This window comes from Colius striatus, chromosome 2 (genome assembly GCF_028858725.1).
Source record: "Colius striatus isolate bColStr4 chromosome 2, bColStr4.1.hap1, whole genome shotgun sequence".
Lineage (NCBI taxonomy): Eukaryota > Metazoa > Chordata > Aves > Coliiformes > Coliidae > Colius > Colius striatus.
This window is the reverse complement of record NC_084760.1, coordinates 115547053-115567728: the sequence shown is the minus strand read 5'-3', so window position 1 is coordinate 115567728 and position 20676 is coordinate 115547053. Positions and strand designations below refer to the sequence as shown.

Sequence of the window (20676 nt, the reverse complement as noted above, 5' to 3'; positions counted from 1 at the left end):
CAGTCTGTGTAGTTATTCCTAAAACACTGATGTTATCTGTATCTGATTTTCATTCACTCAGGAATAGACTGGGGAGAAGACCAAGGCATCACTGAAACTTTTCCCAGAATTAATCTTCGACAACACCTCAGTTTGGGTTCACAAACCCGATATCCTTGCTACTTTCTCAACAGAAGGCAACCTTGGGCTGAGTCCTGAAGCCCAACTGTATTTGTTATCATGCTTGGTTTTTCTAAAAGAACTCAATATATTTAAAGATTTGACTCCTTTTTCTTTAGAATAATAAACCATAATGAGGTCTCACTTCCATTCTCGCTAGGGCATCACATCACTGTACTTTTCTTGTATCAGATGTTCTCCTCAAATGGATTCTAGTAAAAGCTGGAGACTTTGCAGCTTTTTGCTACAGAAGTTCCACACTTTTTAAATGATGCAAGATCTTCTGTCTATCTTCAGCAATGCAATATTAAAAGGTCTGCTGGCTTCAGTAGCTGATACACAAAGCACATCACCCATGCACAAAGAATGAGTAAGCACACTTTCTACTAGCTACTGTTCTAAAGATGTAAAAAAGGGGTGCATCACATTAGTCCACATTTCCACTCAAAAATTCCTCTTAGAGTTGCATTTTCAAAGTCTCCTGACTTAGATGGTACTGTTAATTTTATATTTACCTCTATAGTTTATACTTAAGGTTCTGTTTGTAAAAGGAGATTTATGACTTTTCAACTTATCTCCCCAGAAAAACATAGGCTGCTTCTTACTCCAGTAGTATTACTTTCAGCACAGTTTGTAGACAAATATTCATGATCATCGTGGATACTCCAACTGGGGAGGAGACTGAACACCACACTCGATATTACTTTGAATGAGAAGAATATAAACAAAGTCTTTGATTCTTATTATGTTCAGGAAAAAATAGGAAATGTTTTCTTAAAGTACAGCCAAAAAATGGACTATTGTTTCTCCTGCGGTTGGGTTTTGTTCACAAATGTTTTCCCTCCAAATAATATCCATCTTCCTGTGTTTACATTCATATACCAACAAAAACCATTCACTGCAGAGTTCCAAGTGGCCTTACAAGTGTGGTTGTGGCCTTTGTTTTGGGGGGGAAGGTGGTGGGGGTGTTTAAAGAGGAGGCTGTTTTCTTTGTGCCTGTGTGCATGCACAAATGTATGCACACATGCATGCATGAGCTTCTAAAGACCAAAGATTTGGTTTCTACTATGCTGATCTAAAAACCAGTTTAGCTGTTGCTTACATTTATGTTAAATAAAGGCCACTTGTAATGCTCATCGTGTTTAACAAGCTTTCATGCAGTCACCATTCTTGCATGGAATGGCACTTGCATTATAGTGTTAGATACCACAGTTAAGGTTGCCCAGGTATCTTAGCTATGGCTGCAACTGCAACATTCTCTGAATTCCTTGAATTTTAATACTGGGCTTGAGATACTTCCAGAATTCCTCTAATGTTTATCCTTCAGTTGCAAATAAAGTCCCAAACCCATGTTGTTTGAGAAATAAAAATCAGATAATTCAGAATTCATACATTGAAATATCTCCAAAAATCAATGAAAAAAAAGATCAGAAAGATTTTATGTCTTCCTATAGAAACTGATTTTTAGACTGAGAGTTCCAGTCTAAAAAAAATCTTAAATCTTGAATTTAAGGCCCTTCACATTCACGGTCGTTCCTAATTTTGATTGTCTCCCTCATCGTGACTTTAGAAAGTTTTCATCTCTTGATTTCAGTCGTCCAACCTCCTGTTAAACTAGAGCCATAAAATATCAGTTTTACAATATCCTGTGTTTTATAAACCATGAAGTAACTTTTCAGAAGCCAAAAAAAACACAACCAAAAACAGTGTGGCTAAACAACAAGGCCAAGAGACTGTTAGAGGTAAGAAAAAACCATTCAAAAAGTTGGAGTCATTCCCAAACAAGTTCAGAACCACCAACTTTGGCACATTCAATATAAAATCATGATAAAAATGGCCAAAAATATTTGAGAAACAACTTGCTAAAGGCATAAGAACTAATACCAAATCGTCCCTGAACAAGCAAAAGTAGGAAGGCTGCCAGCCTCCACAGGGCCAACAGAACATCAGCTTGTAAAAGCATGCCTTCAAATAGTACCTGATCATTGAAAGAAAGCTACATGAATTTGGAATTACTTTTAATGAAGTATTTTTATGGTGACCTTGAAGTATTTTAGGGGACTTTAAAGACCATCCAGTTCCACCACGCTGCCTTGGGCAGAGATACCTTTCACTCGACCAGGTTGCTCAGAGCCCCATCCAACCTGGTCTTTGATATTGCCAAGGACGGGGTACTCATAACCTCTTTGGCAACCTGGGCCAGGGCGTCATCACCCTCACAGTAAACAACTTCTTACTAATATCTAATATAAACCTATTCTGTTTCAAGTTTAAAGCCATTATGAGGAAGGTATTGAAAGGTCTGTCTCAAATGGAAGCTTCAGTAGAACAAAGCTAACAAAAATTCAAGAATAAAACTTACTGTGTTACTAACTATGGAATTTAAACTACCACAAAAGCTTCTACAAAGGTAAATAATCACAGAAATAAACTCAAGCAAAATTTAAATGGCTGGTCTTCTAAGTACACAAATAAATGAGAAATCTCGAGAAAGTCTTGCTGAGCTATTAAAATCAAAGATATCTCCAGCTTATAAAGTTCCAATATCACAAAATGCTAGAAGCTTGGATAACACAGCAGAGGTGCTTTTCCCAGTTCTGTACTTTTCTTTGGTGACCTGAAAGCAGCCTCTATCTGAAACAAGACACTTCTGATTTGACCCAGTGTGTCCTTTCATATATTCCTACCAATTGGATTTAAATGGGCAAGGGTTTGTATTCTGTATATTTTGAATTACTATTCCAAATCCTCCTCACACCACAGTTTTTACCCAATGCATTCGATCTCTTGCCGATCAAGCCCTCCAAAACCCAAAGACATGAACAATTTATTAGTATGGAACCAAAAGAGCTTAAAAATCTGGCCCTTAACAATTGCTTGTTGCAAACTAATGCCAAAGAACATCATTTTTCAAGATGGAATATAGGGCCTGATATAACAAACCCTCAAGTATAGAATTTCTCTTCTGTCTCTTCTAAATGAGTTTAGAAGGCTAAACCAGCACAACTGTGAAATCTTTTGTTTTTCAAAGAACTCTTAAGTTAAAATTATTTGGTTTAATATATGTCAATACTTAATAATTTTGAGCATACTTTTGAGAAAGCTTCAAAGAAATCACAGCTCAGTTTTTCTCTTTGAGACGATTTTTTAAAAATTCAAAATGGGATCTGATGCAACCACTATTCTCTGAAGTCATTTAGCAATAAATAAGTCTCCACATACGGTAACCAATACACACAGCAACCAAAGCTTAATTTGATTCCATTTTTGTTAAACCTACTCCAATAGAAAAAAAATTCCCACTAGAAAATTTTAAGATACTTTTGTACCAAATGTATCACTTCAAGGCAAATTAGGAAACATGTGAGATCAAAACAACAAAAAGTTATATTGTGAAGATGACAGGAATCTAACTAGTTGTAAATTGTAGTTATTTCATGTGCATATTTTGAATGCTTTTACATAAAACTGCATATGTCTATGTAAAATGAAACATTAAATGCATGTGCATGCACACAGTTTTTATTTATACCCAATAAGCATGTTTCATTTGTTGCCCTTCTTTTATACATATTTCCACACAAAAACAATTTAAAAGCCTACAAGAGGGGAGGAAAATCACTACTAGAAATAAAGCCTAGTCTTATTTTAGGTACACCAAATGACAACACTTACCTTCTTTTAGGAAGCATTGTCAATCTTAGGGCTTTCCAATCAAGACACCTTCTAGAGTTTAGGCAGTACCTTTATTTTCTAACAATTTCATGCAACAACAATATATGTTACCATATTATTTTCTTGCTTATCTTGGCAATCTCATTTTTTGATATTTGCAGATGTTTACGACCCTATTCCCAACTCCTGTTGTGATCCAGACAAGTTCTAAGTTTCATTCGTTCAACGTTTCCTGTAATTTAATTTTACCATTGCTCTACCCCTTAATTAACTTCATGGTTCACATTGTTGGGCACTCATATTTTAAGTAAGAGTCAGGCATCAATATCTTTCAAAACTGCACTAAGTATAAATTACAGTATAAAATAAAACATTATGAGCTTCTGAAAATGGAAAAAAGAATGGTATTGATTATGGAAGAGTTCTCACTTCCTGTAAACATTTCTGTCTCCCTCTCTCTCACACACATACACACACACACACACACAAACACACTTTAAAGGCAAACCAGAGACAAGAGTTTAATTAAACACCACTAGTCTGAATTTCAGATCAGTGAATAAACAGATGGCCATGCAGCCTACTTCAATTATCTGGGCTTGGTATTAATGCAATGTCATGGAATGTAGAAGATTTGAACCAAAGGAACATATATATATATATATGTGTATATATATATACACACATACATACACACATATGTGTGTGTGATAGTTATAAATAGTATAACATTAAAAAATTTACCACTATATAAAACTGATACCAGTAAAAAGTAAAGAGGCTTCTATTCAAGGCCATCATTTAATCCAGACATCTCCTTTAAGCATATCAGGATGCTGTCTGTACTTGTGTAGACTTCAAATCCAGCTGACAAACCACCTATAACATTAGACTTATACTCAATAATTAATATGGTTTCAAATACTGCAATATTTTAATATGTTGCTTACATAGGTAAGCATTTATTAGACTAAAATCAATTTGGTGTTCCTCAAGTAGAAATGACATGTTTGCATTCAGTAGAACTTTTCTTTGCATAAGTACCAAAAAGGACACTTGTGATTACTGTCACTGAACTTAAGGGTGAACATCTACACAAATTTTCAACAGTGTGAGCCAGACTTAAATACAGGAGATATTAGAAAGGTATATAACTTCAAAAGCAACGTGAGATATTTCTGCATATTTCATGGAAATCCTTTCTTAGAAATTTCTAAACTAATTATAGAGAACAATAGGACTTTTTGAAATATTTATAAAAGTATTAAATACCTGAAGTACTCACAGCAGTGGAGTAAGGGGTATGAGCTCCTGTATTTTCAGCCCAGCAGCCACAGCCATAAAGAGCTGCCTAGGGAAATAAGTGCATCTTTCAGAAATTTAAGTACACAAGATTTTTGGTTTATTCCTTTCCCTTAAATAAACAAACAAACCCAACACTAAAAAATGGATTTTGCTACACCTTCACTCACTATTATTCTGAACTGAGTGATTATGTATGGTATTCTAAACTAACTTTACAGAAAATGAGGGTACAAATCTCGAGACAAAATCATTCCAGCTGTTCTCTATTTATAAAAAGTCCTTTTCACTCTGCTGTTCCCAAAGAAAACCTTAAACACATTTCAAACACTTCAAAATTTCCTCACCTTATAACAATAGAGAATGACTCTACCTGATGTGTTCTTTTAACAACTTTGTCACTTTTTCTTAATTCATGAGGTGATTTAAAAATTAATTAGGACAGTTTCCCTAAATATTAACAAAAAATCTTATTTAAAAACACTCTAAGCATTTAAGAGACTATTTGCAGTATTAAGGAAGTACTTAACTCCAAGAAATGAACTTATTAATATTTCTTAACTATCCATGTTTTATAATACTGATTAAGGACACTAAAAAAAACCCCTTACATTCCAATGCTGTGATAATGCCTTCAGAGCTTCATGGGAAGGAAGGGAAAACATCAGTTTGTCACCCCAGCTCTTGATTAATATCACAATTACTTGTGACACTGGACAGTCTTTCACATTGAAAATACATACTAACCTGACCAACTCTTCCAGGATGCTTCAGTGCTAAACCTCCACTGGAGACAGCAGCAGCCACATTTCCTTCTTGGTCAACAACAACTGCACCAACTGTATCTAATGTTCCTGAGTCATTCTCCTGTAGGACACACAAGCAGTAATATACTATTTTTACAAGTTGTTTCAGTCAGATGATACTTCTTAGGAGTATGCAAACTCACGTGCACAAAACCAAGCGACAAGCCTATCAACAAAACAGAATTCTTATCATGCATATGGTACCAATTGTGCTGCCACAAATCTTCCCAAAATGCTCTCCTGCCTCAGACAGGACCAGAAGAAAATTTCTTTGGAAACAAAGAGGAAATAAACATCTCAGAACTCATCCAATGCTTAGATTACCTTTAGTCACAAAAGTGCCAAAAATTATGTGGACACTTGTCCATGGAGAAATGACTCAGCAACTGATTCCAAAGATGCCATAGCAAAAAGCCTTTCCCAGAAGCTTTGAGGTTGCATTTTTAGAGACTCTGATCTTTAAAGCTATGTATGATTAAAAATAAATAAGTAAAAAAACCACAAGAAGCTGCTTACCATGTAAAGAGAAAATTCTGATATTCTGAGTGAGACAATAAATAGAAGCCTTGAGAAGAAACCTCTCCCAGGACAGATTCTTTCTGCTAGACTTGCTCTGAGTTCAGCAATCTAGCTAAGAACATACACACAAAGCAGGAAGATGCTCATCTGCACAAATGCAGAGCTCTATCAAGTGTTTTACAAATCTCATCCTTTCCTTCTTTTGCATATGAAAGAACTCCATAAATAGCCATCATTTGATAAGGAAATAACAGTTTAGGAGAGCTCTACCCAGTGCACACTGAAAAAAATCTATGTACAGTGATTTCTTTTCTTCCTATCAACTTGAGATTGTTCTGAAACTTGGTGAAAAGTACTTACCATTAAATCTCACCTCTGAGTTTCTTAAGTGACAAAGGGAAAAACTAATCAGATTGAAGCAATTACCATCCATATGCTGTTACCCAACTAGCCACAGGAAAAAATAGGATTTGATTTTTGATGACAATTAAATCAAGGAGATTCCCCTTAAATTATGGGATTTTACAGTATCCACCTATTCAGAACAGGACAACAGATAAATCTTCCAGTATGACCCATGTTGCCCCTTTACAGATCAAGTGGGAACAGAGAGGAGCACAATAGTGCTAGCTAGAAAATAATAGCTCAACAGCGTATTCATTATAATTAACAATATATTTTAGTCTTCTAAAATCTTAAAAGTGTTCTTGATGGATTACAGAAGTATTTAACAAGGTGATAGGCAATCTTTTAAGCAACGTTTTATTTCTTAAAAGTATTTTAAAGAAATAGTTCTAAATCCACCTAAGTCCAGGGCAAATGGCACTATGCTGTGAGCACTGGGGCCAATTTATACATAGCAACTTCCAGGAACAATTTCCTTCAGTGCAACTGACAGCACAGCCATGATGTACTCTCATAGCAATCTCAACGAGACAGGTTATGCATGATTGGTGAAACACTCATACGTCTGAAAAGAGGCGGTTGCAAATCTAACCATAGGAAGCTCAGTAACAGTCCTAGCCTTTCCAGTTTAATAGCTGTTCAGGATATAGAGAGAACAGTTTGACTGACTCCCATGTTCAAGGTGAGGGAATTATTTCACACTGTATTCCACAGTTGAATTTTGTTGTTTCATCTGTTTTTGTTTTGAAAAAAAATGAATGGATGAAAAGTATTTATGTTTCTTTTCCCATCTTAAATGTGTCTGAAGTATATTTTTGAAGTCCAAAAAGCATTATTATCACCAAAGACCATTTCAGCATGGATGTGGGACAGAAATCAGGGGGTTCTTGAAGGAAAAGGTAAGTCATAAAATCTGAATTCCTGCTCAAACTGCAAGAGTAAATAAGACAGACGCTAGGATTGCCATAAATGACTGCCACACTTACAATTACCTTCACATAGTCATTAAAGATTTGATTTGAGGAAAAAGTTGTGGTTAAAATTCACCATATGTAATGGGAATGATGCATTGATGCATAATGATGCATATTGATATGCACTGAATGTTGCTCACCCACAGACTTCAAGCTGTAACTGGCTAAAAGTTCATGTGGTACTTACAAGATCATCTATACCAAAAATCATAATGCTCAAAATACTTCAAAGAATGTACTTCTGTGCAAAGACAGACATATTTTTCATTTCTAATATGTTCAGGTTTGTCTCAATACAGTAGTTGAAGAATTTGAAACTGTTGATTTCATACATATAATTCAAAGTGATACACCATACTTCAGTTCACATATTAAACCAGATGAAACCAAATCAGTTTTATTAAGCTTCAAATTATATAATGTTATTTATGGAGTTAAAAAAAACCCCTAACTTATAATCCCTAACCTATAAAAAAATTAATGTGCACTAGAAATTCTTAGTGCCACTTACATGAAGAACAACTCCTCTTACTTCAGCATAGTTGTGAAAAAAGTCTGGAATAGCAGAAGATAAATTAAAATATAGGGCTTTTAGCCAAACTCTACAAAGCTATTTTCAATATCCTCTGGTAAGAGACAGGTTAGCAGTATGCAGATAAACATTTGCTGTTTACTGGTGCCTCAGGTAAGAATTTAGAATGACATCTGGCTGAATTAACACATCATAGCCAGTTCCCTTATGAATATGTTTAGTTAATTCAAATAGAAAAAATATTTCTTAAAGTCAACTTAAAAAAAAAGAAGTTCCAATTTTCACACCTTTAAAATTTGGTGAAGTTATTAGTGGAGCTTCCTGTGTGCAATCTCATAACCCTCTAAAATCCTACATTGGGTGAAAAATGAAAAATACAGCAAGGATATTATTTCATTTACTCAGAAAATAAGAGTTCTTTAGGAAGTTACAGTATCTATCTTTCCCATACAATCTTTATTGAACAGCCTCTCATTCCTCTTGATCTTGGCATAATTTAACTTTTATTCAGAAGTACTTTTGAAAACTGTTTGTTTTTAGCAACTGAAACTTATCAGTACCTAAACCTTCAGGTAATTTCAGCCTTTTTTGGTCTGCCATACTACCTCTTCACACAAGCCTTCTAGTCACAATTTCCATTCAACTTCAACATTGCTAACATCATTTCTACCTTACTCTTCTCCCAGCTTCTAAAATAGACAAAAAGTGACCGTGCAGTGCTGGCAACAGAGGCATTTAAGTTAAGCTGCAGCACAGGGTTGAAGCAGGTGAGTGTCAAACTAGACAATGAAAGAGGTATCAAGTTCTGTTGAAAGGGACAGGTCTGCAGTTCCAGAAAAGCACAGCAAAAAAATTTTTAAAGGGTATTTATTAATTAATGATTAATTTTGACAAAAATATTATTTTTAGGTTTTCAAGTACTGAAATGGCTTTTAAAGAATTATTTTTAAACCTTTTCTGAGAGCTCAGCTTTGATAGTATGAGTTTTGGGATGACAGATCATGTGCCTCATCCTTGCAAAATGCCCCTTGTCTAATAGCTTACAGACAATTATTCTAATATATTTTTCTAATTTGATTTTTCATTTTCAAAAACTAAACTTCCTGTAAGGCTGCAATTATGTTGCACTCTGTAGATAAGTAGTCCACATTTGGTAGCATGATTTGGTTTTCACCCCCCCCTTCACAGATAGGATGTGCCCTGCAATTTGGCGAAACCGGTGTGTTACGTGACTGGATTACTTACCGGTGAGTAGAGCTCTATTTGATCACCTCCTTTACCTACCACCATTGGCCTTTGGGGGTGTCCCACAAGCGCTGCACATGACTCTGGAGCCCTTGAAATTTCAAATTGCAGGTCGGTAAGCTCATGCATTGGCATATGTTTCAAGCATTGACTTGCCCCTTATTACGTGAACATCAATACTGTACAGAGACCCCCTCCTCCCTCAGTTATCTTTTAGCATTGTTAGTTTCATAAGGAGGTACATGAAGTCTTGTAAGCAGGAAAAGTTCCTAAATTAATAACTAACTTTTTTTCTCCCTCTGTCCTTACTTTCCTTACAGGTCTTATTTTCCTGAAAACAGAAAGATTAGTACCCTGCTAGGGAAAACTTTTCATCTGAGAACACAGAAGTATTGTCTAATTTATCACTTGTTTGCACTTGCATGGACTACTGAGAATAAACTTTTTTGACAATTCTCTGGGCTTTATACGTTATTTGTTTTAACAAATAGCAGCCAGTCAGCTTACCAAAGAGAAATAGTCAACCCAAAAGCCCACTGGCCCTAAATAAAGCATAGGCATTTAATTTCCTGAGCTAAACTTTGATATTCAATAGTAAACACAAATACTGATTAACGTTCTCAAATGATAACGAAGGCTCTAAACTCAAAGAGTGAGGAGAACAGGGGGAATGCTAATAGTTTTGTAGTACAAGTAATATGGGCCAGGTCAATGCTAGATGCATGCACAGATGCACATGTTTACCTACCTGATATTTCAAATTTCACCAATTCCAGCTCCATAATGCAGTGCGCTTGGGAAATATTAAAAAGTGGGAAACAGTGACAGAGATCCCAAGCTAAAGAAAATGTTTCAGTAAATAATTATCTGTTTGTGTTTACATTTGTCATACTTCCAGTTCAAAATGAGCTAAATATTTCATAGCACTAACAAGATATGAAGTGAGTTTAATTTTCAAATAGCAAGGCAGAAAGTTATCTTTCTATTCTCTAAACATTAGGATGGTCAAGCAGAAGTGGATTCTGATTCTACATTAGTCTCATTATATCTGACATGAAATTAATTAGCAATTGGCTCCAAGTTTAGGTTGACATAAAATTTTAAAGAGGAACTAACCTTTTCCTTTGATTGTCTTCTTTTCTTTAGTTGAATGAGATCTGTTTCAACCTTTTCAGCCAACTCCAGCTTCCTCTTGTTCCTCTTAAAAGCTGCTAAACTAAACCCTATAAAAATAGTTCAAAAGTATTTAACTAAGTAAAATTTACTTAAACAAATATTGATAAGTTGATATTTTGGAAGCCTCATCCCCCACAGTTTTACTGATGCAAAAAGCATCAATAAAAAAGCCAACAACTAAGTATTTACACTTCAGTACACAATGTTTACATCTTTTCCTCAGTGAAAAAACTAAACCATTGTTCAGCAATGGTGATGGGTGAAATACCTAGCAGAAACATGTAGCTGGACACATATGGAAGCTATGTTGGGCTAAATATCTCTCTGTTTGGCAAAGAAGCAGCACTGAACAGAAGAGAATGGAATAAGTGGCTTGTGTTGAAATTACTGTTTTTGACTGCTGACAAGTAAATAGATACCATGTGAGCTCATTCTGATATCCATAAAATTAGGCTACTATTTGATTACCTTAATTGCATATCTGTATGTTTACCCATATATTTTAAACCACACAATAGTCTAGAAATATTTTTATGTTCCACAATCCAACGCAGTCTAAAGACCACCTAGGTCTTGAAAACACAAACGTGTATTTTCCACATCTAAGTCCTACATTCAGAAAAGAAATGTTCTCTAACATGGAGTAAAAAAAATAAAATCATTATGCTTAAGAGACCAAAATGACATGTTCCAATTTTAGAAGTTCAGTTCATGAAAAACATCGCAGATATTGATATATTTAGTTTAAATGAGTTTTGACTTAATATTATCTACAGATTGTTTTAACATCCTGTTTGAAATGTGGAGAAAAGAGAAGGGAAAAATATCTTTTGTCACTTGTTTGGTCATGCAAACTGAAGCTAATAGAAGGTATAGAGTTACTTATACACAAGTAAGTCACTAATTTGATGTAAGTTAAAAAGTACACTGTTCCTATTTCATTTATAAGCCTTAAAAACTGCCATTTTAAATCAAATTCTGAATACAGTTACATCTCTATTATCCAGAAGACTGGAACAGCTGCAAGAACAGTCTAAGAATAAAATCAATATTGCAGAGCCAACAGAACACAAAGGTTTCATTTACAATTCTCAAAGTACACAGACAGTGAGCATTTTACTTCTTTGAAACCTCCCCATGCAGGTGCCAAAATCACCTAGTGAACTCTCCTTTAAATCTGTTTTTAAGTATATAAAATTGACCTTAAACTACCACAGTTATTCAAGTATATAATCTAAAAGTAATGAGAAAGGTGGCATTTCTTTCCAAAATCCTAATGAATACCAGTTTCTTAAAACTGTAAACATATATTAATCTGCCATCACCAAGAAAGGAACTCTTTCTACCATACAGAGCTGATTAACGCAGCTACTTTGGACAACACATTTCTATTTTGGAAATGGGGTCCAAGAGGTAAAACACAAACACTTGATAAAGGGCAGCATGTAAAGATCCAATTTAGTCTAGTACTAATTGGAGGTGGGAAGAGGAAAATCAAGAAAATATCTCCCATAGATCAAAAATTGGTTAAACAGAGTGCCTCGAAATGAATCAAGCCAGTACATTGTTTTTAACAGAATTTTTAAACAGGAGAACGTGTAAGTTGACATGACTTCAATAAATACAGAAAATATCTACAGACAGAGCCACAATGTGGATGAGTAAGAGAGGTGCCTGGCCTTGGTATTCATCAAAAGTAGGTATCACAGAGGGATAAATATGCCAAAGCCTGGTATCTACTGCTGCCATTGCCTTCTGCCAATATAGAAAAAAAGTGTACCTAGAGAAGCAAGACAAATATGAGGGTGCAGGAGCCCATCCATGAAAACCTGACCACAAGAAGTTTTCCTTGTACTCCAGAATCTAATACTAGAAGAGCCCCAAAACCTTCTGCAGTATTTAAATGTTCACCAGTTCAAACATATGCACAAAGATCACATCCAAACTAGAGAACACGTGGGACAGTTCCAAGCTGCCCCGCCAGATACATAGAGAGCTGTATATGGCCTCTCAGCATCATCACTCCAACAATACCTTGATTGCTACTTATCCTGCCATTTTTTCCCACAAGATACAAAATTCTCCAAGCTTAAGAGAGATCTTCCATTCACTCATCAGTCCTTAGCTAAGCAATCAAACAATTTTTAGGTTTGACCTTGTGCTGTAAGATTTTCTTTGACTTTTCAAAACAAGAAAAACCCTGAAGATTTGTTTTGAAGGATTTAATTGTTCACAGTAACTGCATTACTAATTCAAAGTGGCATCAGCACGCTAGGTAATACAGGGCAGAAAACAGGTCATTATTAACAAAGAAGCACACATTTAATAGACAGTAAGAATCACTAAGTATGAAATTAGGCTAGCAATGCACCACCTTGTCCATGTTTAAAGAATTGATGACTACCCTACAAAGCAATGCTATTGGCTAATAAAAAACAGTGCTTAGTCCTCAGGTGTCAGATACATTTTCACTTCCTGAATACTCCAACCGCATTTCAACTGTATGTTGAGTTAAAGACTTGTCATGCATTTTCTCTCTTGCTTTTTTCAGATGAAGATTCTGTTTTAGCAAGGATTGAGGAATAACTGGCTTTCATTATTTAGGGAAAATAATTATCAGTGGTTATCAATTCATCTTAGCAGGATAAAACAGCTAATACCTCCAAAGGGACCAAAGAACTGTGCAGTAAAGGACTAGGTTGTAAAACAGAACCCTGCAATTTCTCTTTTTAGCTCTGGCATAGATTTATGTCTATCTCCAGATGACCAGTTTAAAATGTTTTGAATCTTAAATTACTTTTTTCCCCGGAATAAGGGAATAAAGACTAATAGCAAGTGAAAGGCTACCTGCCCTCAGTTTAGTCCTGCCTTTGCAATGTTCTGTCTCAGCAAAACCACTCTAAATGCCATTAAACTGGCTAGTACTCTGGTTGCTTTGTCTTGCTGACAAAAGAAACTAGAAAACACAGTGAGCTTCACACTAAACCAATTAAAGTTGAAATTAAAAGTTTTCTGAAAACATCCTGTAAGCTCAGTCCTTGACAAAAAATGTATTGTGGTGTTTTAAGTTCAATAAAACTTTTTATGAATTAAAAAAATTCCATGGTCAAATGTGCTTGGTTAATGATGCACACGTAAGATGGAAAAATAACCAGCTGAAAAATTATGTTGAAAATAAGCACTATACACAGAAGGAAACTACCTACACACAGTTAAAGTTCATAATTCATATGAAATCTACAACGAAAACTCAACTTTGTGGTGCAAGGATGCTAAGAAATTTCATTTGTCCCAAATGACAGTTCAAAAACCACTCTCACCTTCTCCGACAAGACAGCATTTTCCAAGCTTGAGAAGAGGAAAAGGACACAACACAGTGTTGAAGACAGGCATGTTTTCCTAAAACAAATGCAATATAGCTACATCAGCCTGATGTTGCCTGGGCCAAGGAGAAAGGGAAGCAAAAGAGGTAGAGCTTGTTGACTGGAGAGAGGAGGAAGCTAGAAAGAGAGAGGTAAGGGAGCAGATAGAATTTTAGTTTGAAAAATTCTTAGATCACAGCCCAAAGGTTTTGTTGTTGGAATCCATGGAAAGTTATGTAGTACAATATACTTGGATTTTGCTAAAAAATTTAAAAGCTTAGATGAAAACAAAAAATGTGTTTTCAGATAAAGTCCTGATAATTGCTACTCTACACAGTAACAGCACATACACCCAAACTCGTTCTTAAAAGAATTGCGTCTCAGAAGCCACAGAGTATGAGCAGCCATTCTGTTTTCCTTTCTCATTTATGTATATACTGTAGTAAACAGAACTACTTCAGATCTGACTACTTTTTAGATCTGAAAAAAAGAACAAAAAATCCCACAGCTTTACAAAATTATTATGTGATAATATTTAAACACCACGTTTGGGCCTCAACAAGATTAAAGATATTTAATGACTGACAACAGATGCACATCAAACTATTACTAAAAGCTCAGGATTTCAGTCTCACATTTATGGTACTCATCACATGTCTCTGCTATGGAGCATGAGTACATCTTTAAGAGCTAATAATCTTCAATGACCTGAAAGCACATTCTCCCTTCAACCCTGCAAGGTACCAACAGGAGCTACTCACAGGTACTCTGTACCTAAATGCACTGCAGTGTATGAGAGTGGAAGGACTGGGTGGAATACTTAGGTCACGGTAGAGTTAGAATCATAGAATCACAGAATGGTAGGGGCTGGAAGAGACCTTTAGAGATCATCTAGTCCAATCCCCTTGCTAAAGCAGGTCCACTTAGATCAGGTCGCACAGGAACGCATCCAGGAAGGTTTTGAAGACCTCCAGAGAAAAAGACTCCACAGCCTCGTGGGGCAGCCTGTGTCAGGGCTCCTTCACCTGAACAGTAGAAGTTGAGACAAGCGTAGGGGTTTGTCATGGAGAAGGCTCAGTGGCTGAGCACACAACAGGTGGAAGCACATCCTGCTCAACACCACCTGCCTGCACGAGAGGTTGGTATTAGTGGACATGGTATCAGAACGTGGGCTTGGTAGTATGATGTATTATCTACAAATGCAGAAAAACATTCTCACAGGCACATCTTGCTCAAAGGTAAGACTGCTATACGTTTTCCTGTTTTCAAAAGGTTCTAGACTAACTAGGTACCCTGACGAGAAAAGACCACAAGACTTTCATTACATCATTCATTAGTACAAGATCCGTTTCTGCCATCATCATAGCTAGACAATACACACAGCTTTTATAGAGGCTTTTTACATTGTTGTCACCACTTAACAAAAAGAAATGAGAAAGAAATTTTCAGCAAGCAAGTCAGTGGAAGAAAAAACAAACGAACCATTGGTCTCTGAGCCAGTTCAGACATCTTGTGTACCATTCATTTGCCATAAAACTTTCACTACATTTACTTTGAATAACCCTGTTGGTACTCTGATGCTATGATCATTCCCTTAACTCTTTTTTCAATGTTATATTATGTACAAGTAAAAATGCAACTAAAAATATTGACAATGCTACTATATAATGATATAGTCACTTAGTAAATGAAAGACAACCATATTCCCCACACTAAGCTCTTCAGAAGTTTTTCCTAGTCATTTTTCGGAGTCTATTAGAAATGATTCAGAGAACAGAAGGGAGAGAAAAATTACTAGAAGGAAAATCAGCATTGTCTTATTCATGGAGTCCTTGAAACTGCTCAATTGTACAGACAGAACAAAATGCAAAGCACTTCTTTCCTTCTTTTCTTTTGTTGTGCTTTGGGTTTTTTTTTTTAAATAATGGTAAAAATAATGGTAAAAATCTACTTGTTAATTCTAGCTCTGTATACTTTAAACAGGCCTGTAGCTGACAGGCCATTTATTACACCATGCTAATATTTCTCATCTGAAGTTAATGTTCGACATTGCTACTAAAGAACTCCACGTTTCCTTAAAAATCCCACTTTTATATCAGCCACATCTATCTCCTTACGTATTTTCAGGCTAGGCTGAAAATTCAGAGAATATACAAAAGAACAATTAAGTTTTCAAATAGAATTAACAAATACAAATTCCCAGCAACACTCAATCACTATTCAAGTTTAGGACGACACTCAAAAGTTTTTTGTTGACAGTGATGGAACAGCAAGCTGGGAACACAAACATCAACTCCAGTGTTTCTACTGCAGGCACGTGAAATTATTATGCATCAAAACATTATACAACCCATGAGCATTCCACAACTGTAAACTGAAAATACTAAGAAAAGTCTAAGAATATTTTTAAATCTTTGAAGTACAGATTGAACTCTGACCAATCATATAGCACCCCCTGGCAGACATTTCCTACAATCAACTGAAAAAAAAACCCAGAAATGAGAACTTTCTGCATTTTATCTTTCTAATCCATATTAAAAGAGAACATAACTATTAGAGAAGAGCAAATTAAAAATGAATATAATAGCAAATTAGTTCACCCACAGGAATTAAAATGATCCAGTGAAGAATTCTGTTGAGCTAAAATAAAGAAATGAAATGGCACAAATGAAAACAAACAGATGAAAATAAATTTAATTCTAACAAACTTATTTTAAATGACAAATTAACACCACTTAGGCTTGTGCTAGGACCAAAGACTACCAGTGCTACTTCCCATGCTGTCATAATTTGTCAGAGATTGCAACATAAATGGGAAAAAAAACCCCACACTAAGCATCAAAACCATACTAAGAAATACTAAAAAATATCTTTCTCAGAGCACTATTATACAGATCTGTTCTTCATAACAAGAACAAGGGTAAACTGCTGCTGGATGTGTCATTTCTTACTACGTGCTAGAAGAAATTTCTTTTCCTGCTTCCTGGAAAAACTTCATTCATAGCAACTTCTGGGTGTTTCAGTCCAACTTTTTTCACTGGCTAACTGCACTTAGCTGTCCAGATTTCAGAACTGCAAGTGAATCTGCAATATTATGTTCAGTTCCAGGGAGGATTTACATCACGTCAGGTTGGGTTTTTTTTCCTTCTTTCTTTTTCTTTTTTATTGTCAGTGAACCACGTGCACTTACCAGAGCTCATTTACTTTGCATATTATGGAACAGAGATTACAACTTCCACCGCTGAAAGACAAGCATCTCCCACCCGAGAGATGCCTCTTAGTTTCCTAAAATCAGGTATGTATTTAAATAGGAATCAGGCTTCCTAATCAAGCCCCCAAAACCCCTGAGTTTCTCTTCAGATCTCTCTCATTCTCACCCTAAAGCACAAAGAAACAAAACACAATCTAAGCCATTTTCCTGAGACACTGACTGAATCACACAGTACAGTTCCAGTAATACAGAAAATGTTTTTCTGAATGCAATACAGTGGAGGGAAGAACTGGGGGTAAGGTGAGGTTTGGAGGAGAGGGAAGCTAAGTAGGCAATACTGGTCGACAGGGAGACATATAGTATCACTAGAAACATGACAATTTGCATGATACTTCTGTAGAAAAAAAAGGCGCTCTCTCATTAAAGCAAGCCAAGCAGCCAGAAGATACAAGGGAATACACAAAATTGGTTAACTAATAGAAATTAAAAGTTGAAGTAAATACACATCTTGCAACAAGTGGAATGCCAAATCAACCTATAGTAGCAGCTACTCTGTTGAACACGTGATTTTACTTAAGACATAAGGTTACTCAAGGTAGTAAGAGGACTTGAGCGAAGAAGGATTCCAAGTAGTGACTTGACAATAAACCAGTAGATTTTATTCAGTAAGTCTCAAAATAATGAAAAAGAGGTAGTTCTTCACATAATTCACAGTTAAGCAGTAAAGGTTTTTGCAGGTGCTAGGAATTATTATCAGCTCAAGAGGAAACAACAATTTCATGCCATTGATTAGCTCCATGTATATAAGAAGCAGTCATGACCTAGGAAGAGGGAGTCTGGGACAGCAAATGAGGTAGGGAAAGGGAAGTATGTATCTGCCCTGTTATATTCTATTACACACCATTTGTAGCTACTCTTCTTAAGTACTTAGGGTCACCTCCACATTGCTAGACTCAGAGGTACAAACTTGCTGCATAAGTACTTAGCTTTCATTTGCCTTAACAGCATAAGCAATTGTAAGATGCTGTCTTATACCACATTATCTTTGTCAGATCAACTGTTCTGCATCTACTACAGGCTGAACTGAAAATTCAAATAAAGTGGTTCAGTTATGACCAGTGCAGTCAGATAATGACAGTTGAAGCTGTATGCCAAATTGCCTATTTAAAAGTAAAATACACTTTTAACGTTTATAAGAGGTTGCATGATACAATAAATTAGCATTTCTGAACTGTAATTACACTCTTAACACTTTCATTGTGCTTTTGAAGTCTCTGTAGCACACGGTTTCAAAGTCTCTGTAGCGCAGGGTTACAAAGCTCTACCATAAGCTAGCACAGACTCCAGTATTGTCAGGAAGTAAGCTCTAGTATGGGCAGGAATTCATAAATCCAGCTTCCTTGCAGACTGTGGGCAATACAGGCAGATCACATTTCACTATTTAAAAAAAAAAAAAACCCAAACACCCACTCGCTTCACTGGAAAGCCACCAGATTTCTACACACAGTAGAAATCTCATTTCCTTACATGCTTGGCAAAGTGAAGACGACAAAGCAGGTGAGCCTTGACATAACCTTGATGTAGTTCAGCAAGTTAACATGGTTTAAAACATCCTTTCAGTCTGGTGCTCAGATATATTGATAGTTCCCAGAGAATTATGGAGTGTGACCACAAAGCTGATCGTGCAACTTTCTTTGTAACAGATCAGATGGAAAGCTCCATCCATGCAAAACCAACCACACAATCCCACAGCCTTAGAGCATGTATAACATTACTCCCAGCATCTCAGGTCCGGGAAAAATGAGACAGAGTAACGTGACTTCAAGAATATATTTTCCATGTGCAGCACAGAGAAGCCAAAACATATGCACCTAGTTCTCCCTGCTAATACTTAATGCAAGTACATGTCAAAGGTTTTGGTTAGGTAGTTGGGGGCGGGGGGGGCTGAGTTTGTTTATTGTAATTAAGTTACTAAATGTATTTTCCTGTTTTTTGGCAATTACTTGGTTTTTCATTTATACAGAGCTATTCAACAGTCACATGATTTCTAGTTCATTTACACCAAATCTCCATGCAAGCTCTACCATGGCAACTGCAGCAAGTACAATGAAAAAGTCTCATGTTTTTTTAAGTTTGTTCATTTAGTGCAATATTTTTAAGTTTGTCTATTTAGTGCAATAGCTGCTTCAGATGAGGTCTTTTGTGGTTGCTTAGAAACAATATTCTCTTTAATTGTAATTTCTGAAGCACCTCTAACTTGTTCTCCCCTACTAACACAGAAAACAACAATTTCCGTTTTCTTGGATGTTACCTGTGAGACAGTTTCCAACTTCTTTTCAGCTGTAACAATCCCACATTGACACATACAGTGTTAATGGTTACTTTTTAGCCTCATTGACAGAAGCCTATGCATTGAAACATCAGCTTTGCTATGGACTGACATAGAAATCAACATAATATCATTTTCTGTAACTGGTTTTTCAGTTTTTGTTTGATCTTTATTGTGTTTTGGTTTGGTTGGTTGGGTTTTTTTAGAGAAAAATCAGGTATACTACCATTAATAATGATTCTGTAAGTGTACTAAAATGTTAGGAAAAATGATAACTTCTAAAGTAGCTCATGTAATCTTTTCCCAGATGCCTCTTTAAATAGCTAATAAAGCAGTTTTTATGTAAGCTAGTATTGTTTTCCTAGGTATCTATTTTAGGTACTTAAATAGCAGACATTCACATTCCTTTTTTTTTTTAAGAGGGAAACTGAAGCCCAAGACTTTAACAGTCAAACACCTATTTTCTGTAAATCTAGTTAGACATAGACTTTAGGCTAAAGTCAAACAACAGAATTAGGAAACATCTGTGAAGAATTACAAAGAATATCTGATTGTAATATCTGCCACTGGTTTTTTTCAGCATATCCTTTAATTACCCTAATCTGAAATCATTCTTGAAACAAAACACTCACATAGCCTACACTTCAGTCTTAATAGCCACAGCCTGCTTCACAGAATCAAGCCTATAACCATATAGGTGTGTGTCTCAGTATTTATGAATGTGGGTGAAGGCAGAGGGTGTGAAGAGTGGAGGCAACTTTAATACCAATATTTTTTTCAATGATGTTGCAACAGCAAACGGTATTTCTGTACTGTCTCTGCAATAGGGTTAACTTCACAATCCTGACAATGGTTTTGCTAAATAGAAGTATACTGGATGTACTAAGGAGACACAAAGAAATCAATGTTTTGGAGCACATTTGTGAAAATATATTGGTTGAAATTACTCTTCTGATGTTTCTCCAATGTAAATTCATACTC

General features: G+C 35.8%; 1 protein-coding gene across 2 annotated transcripts in view; it reads right to left on the bottom strand.

The window, feature by feature from the left end:
* TASP1 (taspase 1) overlaps positions 1–20676 on the bottom strand; it is an 83044-nt gene that overhangs the window by 40531 nt on the left and 21837 nt on the right. For both annotated transcript variants that reach the window (XR_009818139.1, XM_061989232.1), the window contains 3 exons: positions 10734–10840; positions 5884–6003; positions 5107–5185 (listed from right to left, as the gene is read on the bottom strand). Coding sequence is in view for 1 of the 2 variants with exons in the window: in XM_061989232.1 (XP_061845216.1) it covers positions 5107–5185; positions 5884–6003; positions 10734–10840 (306 nt within the window). In the remaining variant the exon portion in view is untranslated. The remainder of the gene's footprint in view (positions 1–5106; positions 5186–5883; positions 6004–10733; positions 10841–20676) is intronic.